Here is a 14369-nt window from a genome sequence, read left to right on the forward strand (position 1 = left end):
GACAGGGCTGTGAACTGGCATCAGGTAAGGGCTGCCTCTGGCTGCTGAGGTTTTGTGGCAGGCCACTCCTTCTGATGCCCTTTCGGGCCTTTTCCTACTCTGCTCAGAAGTGGAGCCAGTTGAGGGCCAGGGCAGCAGCAGTTAGGAAGGACCACGAAGGATTAGGGGGCAGCATTTGCTGGTTAAAATAGGCACAAAGTCTCTGGACAATAATGGCCCCCTAGAGAGGATGAACCTAGTTGGGACATATATCCAGTAGGATATGGTACCTTGGATAGAATTCTGTGGACTCGAGGAGGCTTTGTCAGAAACTGAGATTTTTTTTTTTAAAGGTGTATTTATTATGTACACAGTGTTCTGTCTGCATGTGTGCCTGCCCACCAGAAGAGGGCACCAGATCTTATTATAGGTGGTCTGGAGCCACCACGTGGTTGCTGGGAATTGAACTCAGGACCTCTGGAAGAACAGCTAGCGCCCTTAACCTCTGAGCCATCTCTCCAGCCATTTTTTTTTTTTTTTTTTTTAGACAGGGTTTCTCTGTGTAGCTTTGGTGCCTGTCCTGTATCTCACTCTGTAGACCAGTCTGGCCTCAAACTCACAGAGATCTGTCTAGCTCTGGCTCCCAAGTGCTGAGATTAAAGGCGTGCGCCACCACCGGCCGGCAGCACTGAGATCGTTGACTGCCACAAGATTTTGGCCTCAGGAGTTAAAGGAAAGAGGCACAAACAGAAGCCCTTGGTGATGGTGTTGTTTATCGCCCAGCTTCCCACCCAGAGTGGGCCTGTTCAGGTGTCACTGGACAGGGTAATACTGGCCGGTGGGGCAGCAGTCACCTAGGGCTGGCTTTGGCCTGTTCTGGCCACAGGTGCAAACTAATGTGAATCTGCCTAGGGATGCTATGCCCCTTCTGGCTCTAGACTTCCTTCCAAACAGTAACAAGGGCTGAGAAGGACCTCTTGGCAGGAGCTATTGTCTTCTCCAAGGACAGCGTCATGCTGGCAGCCATTAGGCCTGGGTGTCTGGCTCCTCGGCCCTCAGAGGTCTCTGGGCCTCAGCCTCCTGCTCTCCGGGTACCTGCAGGGCAGGGAGAGGTGAAGGAAGTTCCAGGGGACTTAATGAAGGAGCCCACAAACAAGGGAAGAGGCAAGCGGTAGCCCAGAGGTCAGGCAAGGCATCAGAGAAGACCATAGGGGGTCCAACACCCATGTCTCACCTCCCAGTAAACCTGGTCTTCGAAGCATTGGGAGTCTGGAGGGGAATCCAGGAAGGGCAGCCTCAGCAGGAACCCTGGTCACCACAGGGAAGGAGATGTAAGATTCCCCTGTCCCTACCCAAGGGGGAGGTTGCCACCTAGGAGCACGGGTAGATAAGCTTGAGACGAGGCAGACCCAAGCCTATGCCAAGAGCTGCTGAGTGCCACCGTTCTGAGAAGGTATAGCCCTGCAAGGTGGCTTCCCCCGAATTACCCACATAGAAGCCAGCTGGTAGAAATGAAGGAATGTGTTCATGTTGGCAGTCATATTGTGATTCTATCAGGAAGCATAGCTGTTGATCTTTTTGTGGCTCCCCACGTGGGAGGGACCCAGGGGATGTTTACTGCATGAAATGTGACCTGGGGACTAGACCCTAGGGAATGACATTTTCAGGATGGCGGTATGTGTGGGAGGGTAAGGATGTTGCATCAGGGTTTGTTCATTTTTGTTGTTGTTGTTTGTTTATTTGTTTTGTTTTTTTTTTTTTGAGACAGGGTTTCTCTGTGTAGCTCTGGCTGTCCAGGAACTCACTCTGTAGACCAGGCTGGCCTTGAACTCACAGAGATCCACCTACCTCTGCCTCCTGAGTGCTGGGATTAAAGGCGTGCGCCATCACTGCCTGGCTCAGGTTTTGTTCTTAAAGCCAGGTATCAGAGGGACTTCCTGACCTAGGACCAGTGAGCAGACAGCTTCTGCCGAAGGCTTTGTGCTCTGGTCCACGGTAGCCCAGCCCTCCTTCTGTCTGCAACTGCTCAGAGCAGGAGGCTGAACTGGTCCCTTCCCAGCAGCTGGGGTTGGACTGCCCTCTTGTGGCACATGGGAGCAGCACAGGAAAGTCAGACCCCATAACCCAGGGACCAGCCTTCCTTCCTTCCTTCCTTCCTTCCTTCCTTCCTTCCTTCCTTCCTTCCTTCCTTCCCTCCCTCCCTCCCTCCCTCCCTCCCTCCCTCCCTCCTTCCTTCCTTCCTTCCCGAGGGAGCAGTCTCCCACCAGCACCTCCTCACTGGAGGCCATGCTCTTCCCCCTGGGCACCCGTCCTTGGGGCTTTCACCCACCACCCTGCCCAGCTAAAGCCACTCACCTCCAAGGCTGCCACCCATAGAGGCAAACCCCAGTGTGACAAACATTCCAAAGAGCTGATACACGGCCTGAGATGTGGCGCTGCGCTGGCCGGTGGCTACGAGCGGAAATACACTCTGCAGGCTGAAAGGCGACCAGACAGGGAAAGACGGGGATGGAACAGGCAGTCAGGGCTGGTCACTGTGGCATTCATGTGTGGGCAGCCAAAGGGTGTCCAGGGATTCCCCACTGTCTCAGACCCAGGCCTTTGTTCAGCCAGGCCTCACTTTTATCTCCCTTCCTAAGCTGGCCAATCCCACATACCTTTCAGAACCCTGTCCAAGGTCCCTTTTGCCTGCCTACCCCCAGCTCACAGTGTGAAATGTAGATCCCAGGGGTCATTATCTCTTACTGATCCTGAAGGAATGCTCAGTGCTCTTGAAATGGTTTCCTTCATGATCACCCACTGCACTGACCAGGAGGAGGCCAGGCCTGGGCAGGTCCTCAGCCCTCACCATACGGTGGGAGAATGGCCAAATGGGTGTGTGAGAACAGACAGGGATTTTTTTTGTCTTGACTCCCAGAGAAGAAGGGGGGTCAGGTCATTCTAGAGAGGCTAGAGCAGACTCACCCATCTCCATAAGCTTCGTGGGTGGCCAGCCAAGCCACCAGGACTCCCAGGAGGGCCCCCAGTACCCCCGGCATCCCATGGAGGTTGTGGACACCACACGTGTCTTGCACTTTGAATTTGGATTCAAGGACAGGCTGGAGGACAAGTTGGATAGTCAGGCATGGGCGATCCACCTACCCCCTCCCCAGGACCTGGTGGGGAAATGGCAGAAGGGCCACTGGGAATCCCGGGTCCCTGCTGCAGGCTCCCTCCCTCACGTGCTTTTTTTTTCCAGATCCTGAGAAGCAACCATACCGTAAAGAACTTGTACCCCAACGTGGAGACAGTCCCAGCCAGGAAGCCGGCTGCCATAGCTCCGAAGGGTGTCAGCATCATTTCGCTCGATGTCCCCACCACAACCCCTCCAGCCAATGCTGCATTTTGGATGTGGACCTAAGGGGACAAAAAAGGGCAAGGTATCTTCTCAGATCATCACACACACACACACACACACACACACACACACACACACACACTCCGCCCCCACCCATCGCCGTGGCATCTGCTGCTTCTAAAGTCCCTCTGTTGTCTAGCCGCTGGCTCTCCAGCTTTCCTGTCCTGCCCCCTCACTCTAACCCACCCCCCTGCGTAGAGATGGAGGCTCAGTGCTTGCTCCCGAGACCTTAGCCATCTCTTCCCTTTGCCAGGCTGCCCGTCTGCTTGGCCATACCATGTCCAGTCGGCCATCCCCACTGACGAGGGCTGACAAGGCGAAGGTGCTGAGGGTGCTTGCCGTGAGTGAGTAGTATGTGTTGAGGGCCGTCCGATGCTGCCCATCCCCCAGCTCCGTGGGCGCAGAGTTGAAGCTGGGCCAGAAAATCCACAGGAAGACGGTCCCTAAACCGTGGGTAGCCACAGTGAGCATCTAGTAGTGAGTGGCCCCTGTCACCAGGGGGCGCTGCAAGGCAGGTAAGTTATTATGCAGCCTGTTTGCTCACTGATTCCTGGAATTGCTAGGAAAAAAAAATCTTCCTACGGCGAGAGTTGAGGGGATGATGCCTATAAATGCCTGCTTCATGGCCCCACTAGGCATAACTGCTCAGCAAGGGCCTGGGTGAGGCTCAGTGGAACAGCACTAATACACACACACACACACACACACACACAGAGTTTCTCCATGTAGCTCTGGCTGTCCTGGAACTCCCTCTCTAGACCAGGCTGGCCTCCAACTCAGAGGTCCACCTGCCTCTGCCTCTGGAGTGCTGGGATCAAAGGCGTGCGCCGCCGCCACCACCACCCGGCCCTGCTTTAAGTCTTACAGACTAATCTCAGAGCGGGAGGAAGAGCAGGGACTTTGCAGGGTGGGCCAGCAAGGCAGGAGCCTGTGTGTGTGACCTGTATCCTTCCCTTGGGCTCAAAGTCCCAATGCTGCCTCAAGATGAGGACCTTCTCAGGGTCCTGTGCCCAGTTCTCAGGCTTCAGGGTAGAGAAGGCACAGACCACCTGGCCCCTCCCTCCCTTTCCCCGTCCACTTCACCTGGAGACCTCATATGGGAAGGGTTGCTAAGGACAAGGAGGGCTCCGTGGTTTCACGGTGCCCTAAAGTGGGCGAGCAAACCAAGTCAGCCCTGCTATGCAAGAGCAGGCACTGAAGGCCGGATTCAACACCCCAGACGAAACACGGACTCCAGATGGCAGGCTGTGAGGACAGAGAGGACAGAGCCACCAAAGGCGGGGACCTAGAGGAAACAGGCCCTACTGCCCCCTGGGGTGATCAAGGGCCTGTCCTTCCCTGCCTGGCAGTGCAGGGCTTCTTGGGCTGTGGGGAGGTGGGGTTCTTAGGCTAGGAGGCCAGCTCAAGCACAGGTGACCGGGACTGGCAGGGGCATAGAAGGAAAAAGGGCTGGGCAGTGGGATGAAGGGTCTGGCTCCACACATGTGGGCTGCATAGCCCAGGAAGCTTTCAAGCAGGACTGAGGTAAACTTGAAAAGCCCCAGGGCCTGGTGTGGGCTTCTGTGTATCCCGGCACTGAGTTAGGGGTGATGATGAGCATAGATTTCAGGCCCCTCAGAAAACAAGTAGGAAGGACCCCAGGGATGGCTGGCAGTGCCAGGAGACCTTCCCCAGGCATGGCGCTCTGCAGTCCACACCACGTCACCTCAGCAGGCCTCACCAATCATGGCAAAGAGGTCAGAATGGTAGACAGAGCTCTGGCGTTGCCTGCTCTTCTCCAGCTGGGATCTGTAGAGGACCCGCGAGAGGAACAGCCCGAAGTAGGCCCCAAACGTGTGAATGGTCATGGACCCTCCAGCGTCTCTCACCTGGGGGCGACAGAGGTCGTGAGGCAGCCCCTGCCCCCGCCCACTCTTCCTCTTTCAGAGCAGGACCGACACCCAGGTCTCACCCACTCCTGGCCAGACTTACCCCCAGGAGACTGAGCAGTATAAACTCGTTGACGCTGAACAGCACTGTCTCCAATAGGGCCATCAGCAGCAGCTGGGCTGGCCCAGTCTTGCCCAGGACAGCCCCGAAGGAGATGAGCACGGCGCCCGCACAGAAGTCAGCGTTGATCAGGCTGCAGTCACACGGGATGGGAGAAGTGGACGGGTAGCACAGTGGTTCCAAAGTGGCAGAGGGGCACGTGGGGCGTGCAGGGCGGAGTGAGGAGACAGAGCACTAGAGCACCTCTCCTTGGGCGCCAGAGAGGTGCCACCACCCTTGGAGAGGAGGGAGGGGCCCCTGGGAAGTGAGGGCCAACTCTAGGTTGAAGAAGCAGGGGTAGGAGGAGCCATTCTTCACTGGCCGGTCCTCCCAGGAGCTCGTATGACAGAGGTCTAATGGGAGGGGTATGTGAACGAGGGTCACACAGGTCAGACACTGAGAAGGGACAGTGGCCCACAGGAGGTGGCTATGGGGCAAAGCAAAGCAGGGGTCAGTGAGCAGACTTGAAGATCAGGGCTTGAGCAGGCACCCTTTGGGGAACGGGGCCTTTGAGGGAGCCAGGGGCTCACTGTTGCCCACCTCTCCACGCCAACGTGGATGTGGCCATCGTGGAAGGAGTGGAGGAAGCCTTGGGCCAGTGTGGCCCACTGGAGGGTGAAGGCGGCCACGAGGAAGGTGAACCCCACGCTGCTGAAGCCATACCGCTGCAGGAAAACCATGAGGAAGCCAAAGCCGACGAAGATCATGGCATGCACATCCTGGAAGCCTGTGGGTGCGCAGGGGAGGGGAAGGAAGGGGAGGAGAGGTAATGTCATGAGGTCTGCTCCGGGCACACCCACCAACCAACAGATACCCCGCCAGTGCCTGGCTCCTCCAATCAGGACTGCCTTAAAGCCGCACCGTGCCTGTAAAATCCCCAGGCTTATAGAAACAACCTAGATGCCCCTCAACCAAAGAATGGATAAGGAAAATGTGGTACATTTACACAATGGAGTACTACTCAGCTGTAAAAAAACAATGACCCCATGAAATTTGCAGGCAAATGGACGGAACTAGAAAAAATAATTCTGAGTGAGGTAATCCAGACCCAGAAAGAGAAACATGGTATGTACTCACTCATAAGTGGATATCAGGAGTAAAGTACAGGATAACCAACCTACAATCCACAGTCCCAGAGAGGCTAGATAACAAAAAGGGCCTAAAGAGGGATGCATGGATTCCCCTGGGAAGGGGAAATAGAAGAGATCTCCTGGGTAAAATGGGAGAAAGTGTGGGAGGAGATGGGGAGATGGAAACTTGAGGTTGGATGGGCTCCGTGCAGGATGTGGTTTGAGGGCAGGTGGAGGGCGAGGGAGAACCCTGGTGCCAGGAATCCACTAGGATGACCCCAGCTAAGACTCCTAGCAGTAGTGGAGAGGCCCGAACTGGCCTTCTCCTGTAATCAGATAGGTGAATACCCTAATTGTCATCACGGAGCCTTTGTCCAGTAACTGATGGATGCAGATGCAGAGATCCACAGCCAAGCACTGGGCCGAGCTCCGGGAGTCCTCCTGAAGAAAGGGAAGAGGGACTACTGTACAAGCTGGGGGAGTCAAGGTCAGGACAGAGGAGTCCACAGAGACAGCTGACCTGAGCTCGTGGGAGCACATGGACTCTGGACCAACAGTTAGGGAGCCGGCATGGGACCGACCTAGGCTCTCTGCATGTGTGTGACAGTTGTGTAGCTTGGTGTGTGTGTAAGGCTCCTCGCAGTGAGATCAGGACCTGTCCCTGGTGCTTAGCTGGCTTTTGGGAACCTGTTCCCCATGCTGGATGACCTCGCTCAGCCTTTATACAAGGGGAGGAGCTCCATACTACCTCAACTTGATGTGCCATGCTTTGTTTAAGCCCATGAGAGAGAGGCCTGCCCTTTCTGAATGGAGATAGAGGAGGAGCGGGTGGGTGGGAAGGGGGCAGATGAGAATTGTGGGAGGGAACGGGAGGAGAGAATGGAGGGGAAACTGTGGTCATTATGTAAAATGAAGGAAAAATGTTAATAAAAACATGCCTAGGCTTAGCACACACACACACACACACACACACACACACACACACACACACACACACACACACACACGGCCCCAGCAGCTGGCACAAAGCATCCGACCTGGAGCAGCAGGGCCAGGCCGTCCTTGCCGTCCCTGCTCCAAGGAGGAACCAGACTCCCGCAGTAGCACTGGCTCCCCTTCTCCCTGACCCATTTGCTCGCCTGAGTAGGAAACTCAGTCAGTTCTCTCTGCTGCTGCAGCCCTGTCTCCTCTACACACAAGATTCGTCTTCCTTCTTCTGAAAAGTCCCCCTCCCTGTGTGCAGTGTGCACACGGTCTCACGTATGTGGGTGTGCGCGCACATGTGTGCATGTGTGTAAGAGGGCAGAGGCAGATGACGGGTGTTTTCCACTCTCCTCTCTCCCTCGTACAATGTATGCATGTTCTTATGTAGCCGTGTGTGCTCTCACACACGTGTGCATGTGTGTATAGAGGGAGATGTGTTTTCCTCCACCGTGCTGTGCCTTGTACTGAGATAGGGTACCTCAGTGATCCTGGTCCTCATCCACATGACAGAGTAGATGGCCAGCAAGCCCTGGAGTCTGTCCCTCTGGGCCCTCGGTGCTGGGGTCATGAATGAGCACCGCAATCCCTGACTCCTGCTTGTGTGCTGAGGATCTGAACTCGGGTCCTAATGCTTGTGCAGCCAACACTTTACCTACTGAGCATCTCCCCAGCCACAGGAAGGCCCTCTTTTTTTTCTTTTTTGTTTTTGGCTTTTTTTGTTTTTGTTTTTGTTTTGTTTTGGTTTGGTTTTTGTTTTTTCAAGACAGTGTTTCTCTGTGTAGCTTTGCACCTTTCCTGGAACTCACTCTGTAGCCCAGGTTGGTCTTGAACTCACAGAGATCCACCAGCACTTTAAACCCTAGTGCTGGGATTAAAGGCGTACGCCACCACTGCCTAGGAAGCCCTTCTTGGTGTCTAACTTCCGTCTCTCATCTTTCAAAGTCTATACTTCCCTATCTTGAGAATAAACTAAAAGTAACTTAGGAGATGACATTGAATTGTTAACAGGGACTAACCTCACCCCCAACGGAATTGAAGGGAGAGGGTGGACCGCTGTGTGTACAGCTCAGTGCAACGGCAGCCCCTGGACCAGGGTGTCATGCAGGCTTCCTCAGGAGTGGGGACTGCCTTTCAGATTGTTTCTTTCTATATATTGGATTTTTTATGTTATACATCACACTTGCTCTGTTGAGGTCACAGGGTCACACCATGTAGTCCCACCGACCTCAGACTCTGGACTTCCTGCCTCAACTGCATGGGACCACACATGGCCAGTTTTCCTTGAACTGTTGAGCATATTGTGGAGCTTCTGGACAAGAAGACTTGGGGCCTTTTCTCTTTGCTTTCTGCATAATAATACTGCAGTAACAGTATAACATAGTAATACTGAAAATAAGATTTATACAAATAAGTTGTTGAGTAATTAGCTATAGAACCAGCGTTAAGGGAGCTGGGAGATGGACAGCAGGCAAAAGCATTAGCCACACAAGCAAGCCTGATGAGCCCAGAACCCATGTAAAAGTCTGGGTATGGTAGCTACATCTATAATCCCGGCACTCCTACAGTGAGATGGAAAGTAGAATCGTCCAGAAGCTTGGTCCAGCTGGCCAGCAGCAGCAGCAGCACAACCACAGAAACAAGAGAGCCTTCTACAAGCAAGGTGAGTGGTTGGGCATGATGGACACTTGAGATGTGCTGAAGGAGGTTTGCCCCAAGTTCAAGGTCAGCCTAGGGAGGAAGAGCCCGTCTCAAAAAATTATGACCATGGCCAGGTGTGGCGGTACATACCTTTAATCCCAGCACTTGGGAGGCAGAGGCCTGCTGATCTCTCTGAGTTCAAGTCCAGCCTGGTCTACATAGTTAGTTTCAGGACAGCCATGGCTACATAATGAGACTGTCTCTAAATAAATAAGTAAATAAATAATCATGAACAAGCAAATACAAAACCCACCAGTAGAAAGCCTGTGCGCGTTCCCTTTCTGTAAATGTCTGGAGACAAGGAACGTTACACTAAGTCCTCCCTCCTTTCATACTCCACATGAGAAACTGCTCTCGGGCTGAGAAATGTCACTTCCCCCCGGGATGCCTGATTCCCATTGGCAAGCAATAGATGAGCTGAGCATTTGTGGATGGGGCTCTGGAGTACAGCTACCCCCAGGAAGTCGGTTCCTGCTCTCCAGGGTGGTCAGACTGGAGAGTCAGAGCCCGCACAGGGGAGGCTGCTGGCTCTGGCGAGAATGTAGACTCCTTCACAGTGACCTGGTTCCTTGGCCACGTGGGAGCTGGGAGCCGTAGTACCGCTCTTACGCGTCTACGCTCTCACGATTCTCACTTCAGATGTGGGCTTCATTTTTCTGCTTGTTTTTCCTTCTGCGAGTTCACTATCCAAACTGGTAACCCCAAATGCTCCAGAGTCAAGAAGTCTTCAAGCGTCAGTGTGATGCCATAGTGGAATATTCCACACCCACACAGGGCCTCATCCAATGGGCTTTACTCAAAATGCAGGCTCACTAAACACACTGCACGAAAGCACCTTCAGGCTGTTTGTATAGGGTGTGTGTGGGACATCTGTGGATTGCTTGTCTAGACTTGAGTTCCATCCTCAAGATATTTCATTATGTATATGTAAACACTCCCCCGACCAAAACACTTCTGGCTCCAAGGATTTTCATAATGATATTCAACTTGTGTACATTTTTTTTTATCATAGATGACCTTGAATTTCTCATAGGAAGAAGCAGATTCTCAAGCCCATGTTCTGTGTTGTTTGATCTCAAGAGGCACAGCAAGCTGAAAGCTGCTGCTGGACTTTGGGGTGCAGACAGGAGCCCTGAGAGAAGCTGAAGCTTGTGCCGCTTCAGTTGGGGGTCTGGAGCCCTGGAGCTCAGGAAGTATCCGCCAAGAGGCCTCTGGTCTCCACTCCCAATGCACCACCACCTCCAATATTGCCTCCTCAGGGTCACCCAGGTCATACATACGTCAGAAAGGAGAGGCACACTTGGAACTCAGCAGGAGCTACAGTCTTTTTTTTTTCCCAAGACAGAGTCTCACTATGTAGCTCTGGCTGCCCTGGAACTCACTCTGTAGCCCAGGCTGGCCTCAAACCACAGAGCTCCACCTACCTCTGCCTCCCAAGTGCTGGGATTGAAGGTGTGCGTCACCACGCTCGGCTAGCCTACAGTCTTTCAGACTTCTCTGACTGCCTTTTTGCCTTGTTCAAACATGGAAGAGGAATTCTTTCTGTTCTTGTTCAAGGACAGCAAGAAACCACAGGGGGCTGGGTGGCACGCTTCAAAGACTGTTCATGCAGGAACTCCCAACTGCTCTGAGCTTGTTTTAAATGCCACTGTTTGCACTGAAAACTCAATCCCAGCCAGGCACGGTGGCACACACTTGTAATTCCACCATGCCAGGGGTGGAGGCAAGAAGATGAGGAGATCAAGGCCAGACCTGACTACATAATGAGTTTGAGATCAGCCTGAGCTATATGACGACCTGTCTCAAAAAAAAAAAAAAAAAAAAAAAAAAGGTACAGGACAAAACAAATACAGCCCTCTGGGGCCACACTGCCAGCTTTCCCTCCCCAGCTTCCCCCTAACAGGGCAAGGCCATGGTTAGGGCGGCCATTTCAACATCCAATGCAGCCAACCCCATGACCTTGGACACATGACCCCAGGCCTCTCTAAGCCTCAGGTGCCTCCTCTGGAAAAGGCAGATATAAAGAATGAGGAGGGGACTGGAGAGATGGCTCAGTGGTTAAGAGCACCGACTGCTCTTCAGAGACCCTGGGTTCAATTCCCAGCAACCACATGGTGGCTCACAACCATCTGTAATGAGATCTGGTGCCCTCTTCTGGCCTGCAGTCATACACCTCTTCCTCCCCGGCTTCCAAACAGAGGTTGAAGCCTCCCAGAGCAGGCCATAGTCCAACCTCCATCCATCCCCCCTAAAATGGCGCTGATTCTGTCTAGGACAAGTCCCCACCGTGAGTCAGCCCCACCCCCACCCCCATCTGAAGGAGGACTTCCTTAGTCTTTCAGAACCTCCTTTCACTAGTCTGCTCTGTGGCTCTTTCCCCTTTTACCCCAAATCACTTGCTTTGTAGAATAAGTGCTTTGTAGGCAGGGCACAGCTGTTCACACCTGTATTCCTCAGTCCTTGGGAAACTGAGGCAGGAAGCTGGTAAGTCTGAGACTAGCCTGGGCTACATTGTTAGACCCTACCTAAAAGATAAGGTAAGCCGGGTGCTGTGAGTGTGGCAGGAGTTTCTAGATGGGGACTCAAGAAGCCACGTCGCAGGCTCACTCTTTGTAACTTGCCATGTGATCTTGGGTAGGTGAGTGACCTTCCTGGCTCTCTGCCCACATCAGATCTGGGAGAAGTAGACCATAGAATCTGAGGGCCCATCCTGTCCTGTCTGGGGGAGATGGCTGCCATCTACAGACAGCCTCTTAGAGTGTGTATGCCTGCAGCCTTGACCTGTCTCCACTCACCATAGAATCCTTTCATCTTCCGAATCAAAGGGTGGTTTCCACCCGCCCTCTGGCCTTGACCCTTTCCTCTGGACACAGGACAGGTGAGGCCCCGGCTCATCAAAGTCCAGGCTTTAGGAAACTCACATCTGCCTCCTGCCTAGCTTTCCCCAAATAGCAGGGTCAAAGTCCACAGAAATTGACCCCAGGGCAGACAGGCGGTGACTCTACCTTGGTCCTTCTTGCTGCTCTCAGGGTGGAGAGTCCAGCACTACTGTAGATGTAAGAGGCAGGATTCGTGCAGGGCTTTGGAACAAACAGGTAGGGTTGGAGGCCCTAACTGAAGCTGTTCCTGGCCAGCTTAGGCTGGGAACCAAAGCTCACCTCCCTCACTTCTCTGGCCCATGTCCCCCCAGCTCCCAGCCTCCACTGACAGTTAAGGCCAACGGTCTATGGCCAGTTTTAGGGCCTTGGTTTTGATCCCAGCTGCGAGGTCTGATTGCTAATTCCCTGCCACAGCTGGAAATAAACTGTGGAAAAGGGGGTACTGTGGTTGGTTAGGGATCTGGTGTTTCCTGCCACAATCCAAAGTCTCCCCCAACCCTCTATGTCCCCAGAGCTAGAGCCAGGACAGGGGGAGTTGGGGACAGCCTGCCACCTCACCTTTTTATGTAGAAAGTGGGTGGTAATAGTCTTGTTGCTTTATGGGGGGCCTCTCACACCCCAGGCCTTATTTGAATGTCCTTCAAACTGAGACATTTTTATTTTTCCTTTTTTGTTTTTTTTTTTTGTTTTTTTTTTTTTCCCAGACAGGGTTTCTCTGTTTAGTCCTAGCTGTCCTGGAACTCACTCTGTAGACTAGGCTAACCCTGAACTCAGATATCCACCTGCCTCTCCCTCTCTAGTGCTGGGATTAAAAGCATATAGGAACCTGCCTGGAGTTCCTTTTTGTTTTGTTCAGGCAGGATTTTGTGCAGCCCAGGCTGGTCTCAAACTCACTGTGTAGCCAAGGCTAGCCCTGAACTCCAGATCCTCCTTGCCTCCACACCTGAGTGCTGAGATTACAAGCGGGAGCCACCACACCCAGCTTCTTCCTGTTGCCCTATCTCACTGGGATTAAAGAAGGTCGACTTGGGCACTAGCGGGAAGATAGTATGCTTGGTTCCAGATACCCAGAGCCTCAGTTACAGACTTGAGGGAGATGCCCTGTCTCCATCTGCGGGTTAACTCCCCATCTGGAACCTGTCAGGAGGCAAACGGCCATTGGTCGAGGAGTTTATGATGTCTAAGCCCCATCCTCACTGTTGGACCCGTGGTGGGTGATAAAAGGCACACCACAGCCACCTTAGACTGTGAGAGGACAAAATGCCCTGCCGAGCATCCCCCTAACCCGCTTCATGCCGGCCTTGGATCTGGAGAGCAGGTCCAGTGTTGTCTCACTCTGACCCTCCGTGCCCAAACCGACCTTAGATGTCCGAACTTTCGGGAGTTTCACACCTCTCTCTCCATTATCTCCTCTAGCACCCTACCTGTCAATCCCAGCGGGAGTCTCTTTCCCGTGGTCAAGCTGGACTCCTAGACAAAGCCGAATTAGCCCCAGTGGAAGGTGAGACAAGACACTGGTTCACACTGTGTGACCCTGCTGAGCCTTACCTTTCCTCAGCCTGAGGTAGTGCACGGACCATGCCCAGCAGTGCCTGCAACAGGACGGACGCTAGGGACAGGGTGCTGTTTTAAAGCCTTGGCTGGCATCTCGGTGGGAGGCGTACCCACCTCATTCAAGCGCCCTTCCCAACACACCGGGACCGGGGTAGGAGGTTGGAGTCTCTGCTTCCCACGCCCTGACCCTCACTCACTTGGGTAGCGAAAGTAAAACTCGTTGTCCACGTTACTGTTGTTGCCCCAATGCCACAGGGCAGCGTCTGTTTCGTGGTTGTAGCGGACAAAGATCGCAAAGAGGAGGGCGGTGGCGCCCTGGGAGAGCAGGCACAGCAGCGGCAGGACCAGGCGCCGGTGGCGGCGAGGAGTGCGGGCCATGGACGCGGTTGTGCTGTCCCGGGCTCCAACAGGGCTGTGCCAGCCTAGCCTACTCCTGCAGCTGCAGAAGTGAGGCCCCGCCCCCCCGGAGGCCGCGCTGCTCCCGGGGGAGCCCCACCCCTCAATTTGAGGCTGGCAAGGACTAGCCCCGCAGGTCAGGTCCTGTTTCCCATGGCCCGTGATGTGTGAGCTTCCACAACTGTGCCCCAGCTGCCAGAACAGTGGTGGGAGGAGAAAGGGGTCTCGCCTTCTCAAACCCCGCATTAGAGAGGAGCATCCAAGACACTAGCGTCCCTTCAAAGTCCTAGCTGGTTCCTCCAAAGTTAGGACAAGAGATGGGAAAAGTAAGAGCTAGTTGACCTTTCCGCGACTGAAAAGCACAGCTGGAGAATGGAGGTAGAT

At 53.8% G+C, this 14369-nt stretch overlaps 1 protein-coding gene across 1 annotated transcript; it reads right to left on the minus strand.

Moving 5' to 3' along the window:
• Positions 1 to 317: 317 nt before the first annotated feature.
• Rhbg (Rh family B glycoprotein) lies at positions 318 to 14023 on the minus strand. Its single transcript, XM_006976390.4, has 10 exons — positions 13787 to 14023; positions 5945 to 6131; positions 5348 to 5498; positions 5097 to 5244; positions 3653 to 3819; positions 3238 to 3375; positions 2944 to 3077; positions 2335 to 2456; positions 1214 to 1287; positions 318 to 1074 (listed from the first exon to the last, which is right to left on the minus strand). The coding sequence occupies exons 1-10, from the start codon at positions 13965 to 13967 to the stop codon at positions 1006 to 1008; spliced, it is 1371 nt and encodes a 456-aa protein (XP_006976452.1). The 5' UTR covers positions 13968 to 14023; the 3' UTR covers positions 318 to 1005.
• Between the last annotated feature and the right edge of the window lie 346 nt (positions 14024 to 14369).

Source organism: Peromyscus maniculatus, chromosome 6, assembly GCF_049852395.1.
Source record: "Peromyscus maniculatus bairdii isolate BWxNUB_F1_BW_parent chromosome 6, HU_Pman_BW_mat_3.1, whole genome shotgun sequence".
Taxonomy (NCBI): domain Eukaryota; kingdom Metazoa; phylum Chordata; class Mammalia; order Rodentia; family Cricetidae; genus Peromyscus; species Peromyscus maniculatus.

What these genes read in the sequence shown, in the direction of transcription:
- Rhbg (XM_006976390.4), bottom strand. Translation starts at nt 13,967, where the DNA reads ATGGCCCGCACTCCTCGCCGCCACCGGCGCCTGGTCCTGCCGCTGCTG. An exon ending in GGGATGGCCGACTGGACATG is followed by an intron (nt 3,376 to 3,652) that starts GTATGGCCAAGC and finishes TTGTCCCCTTAG; the next exon opens with GTCCACATCCAAAATGCAGC. An exon ending in AAGACCAGGTTTACTGGGAG is followed by an intron (nt 1,075 to 1,213) that starts GTGAGACATGGG and finishes CCTGCCCTGCAG; the next exon opens with GTACCCGGAGAGCAGGAGGC.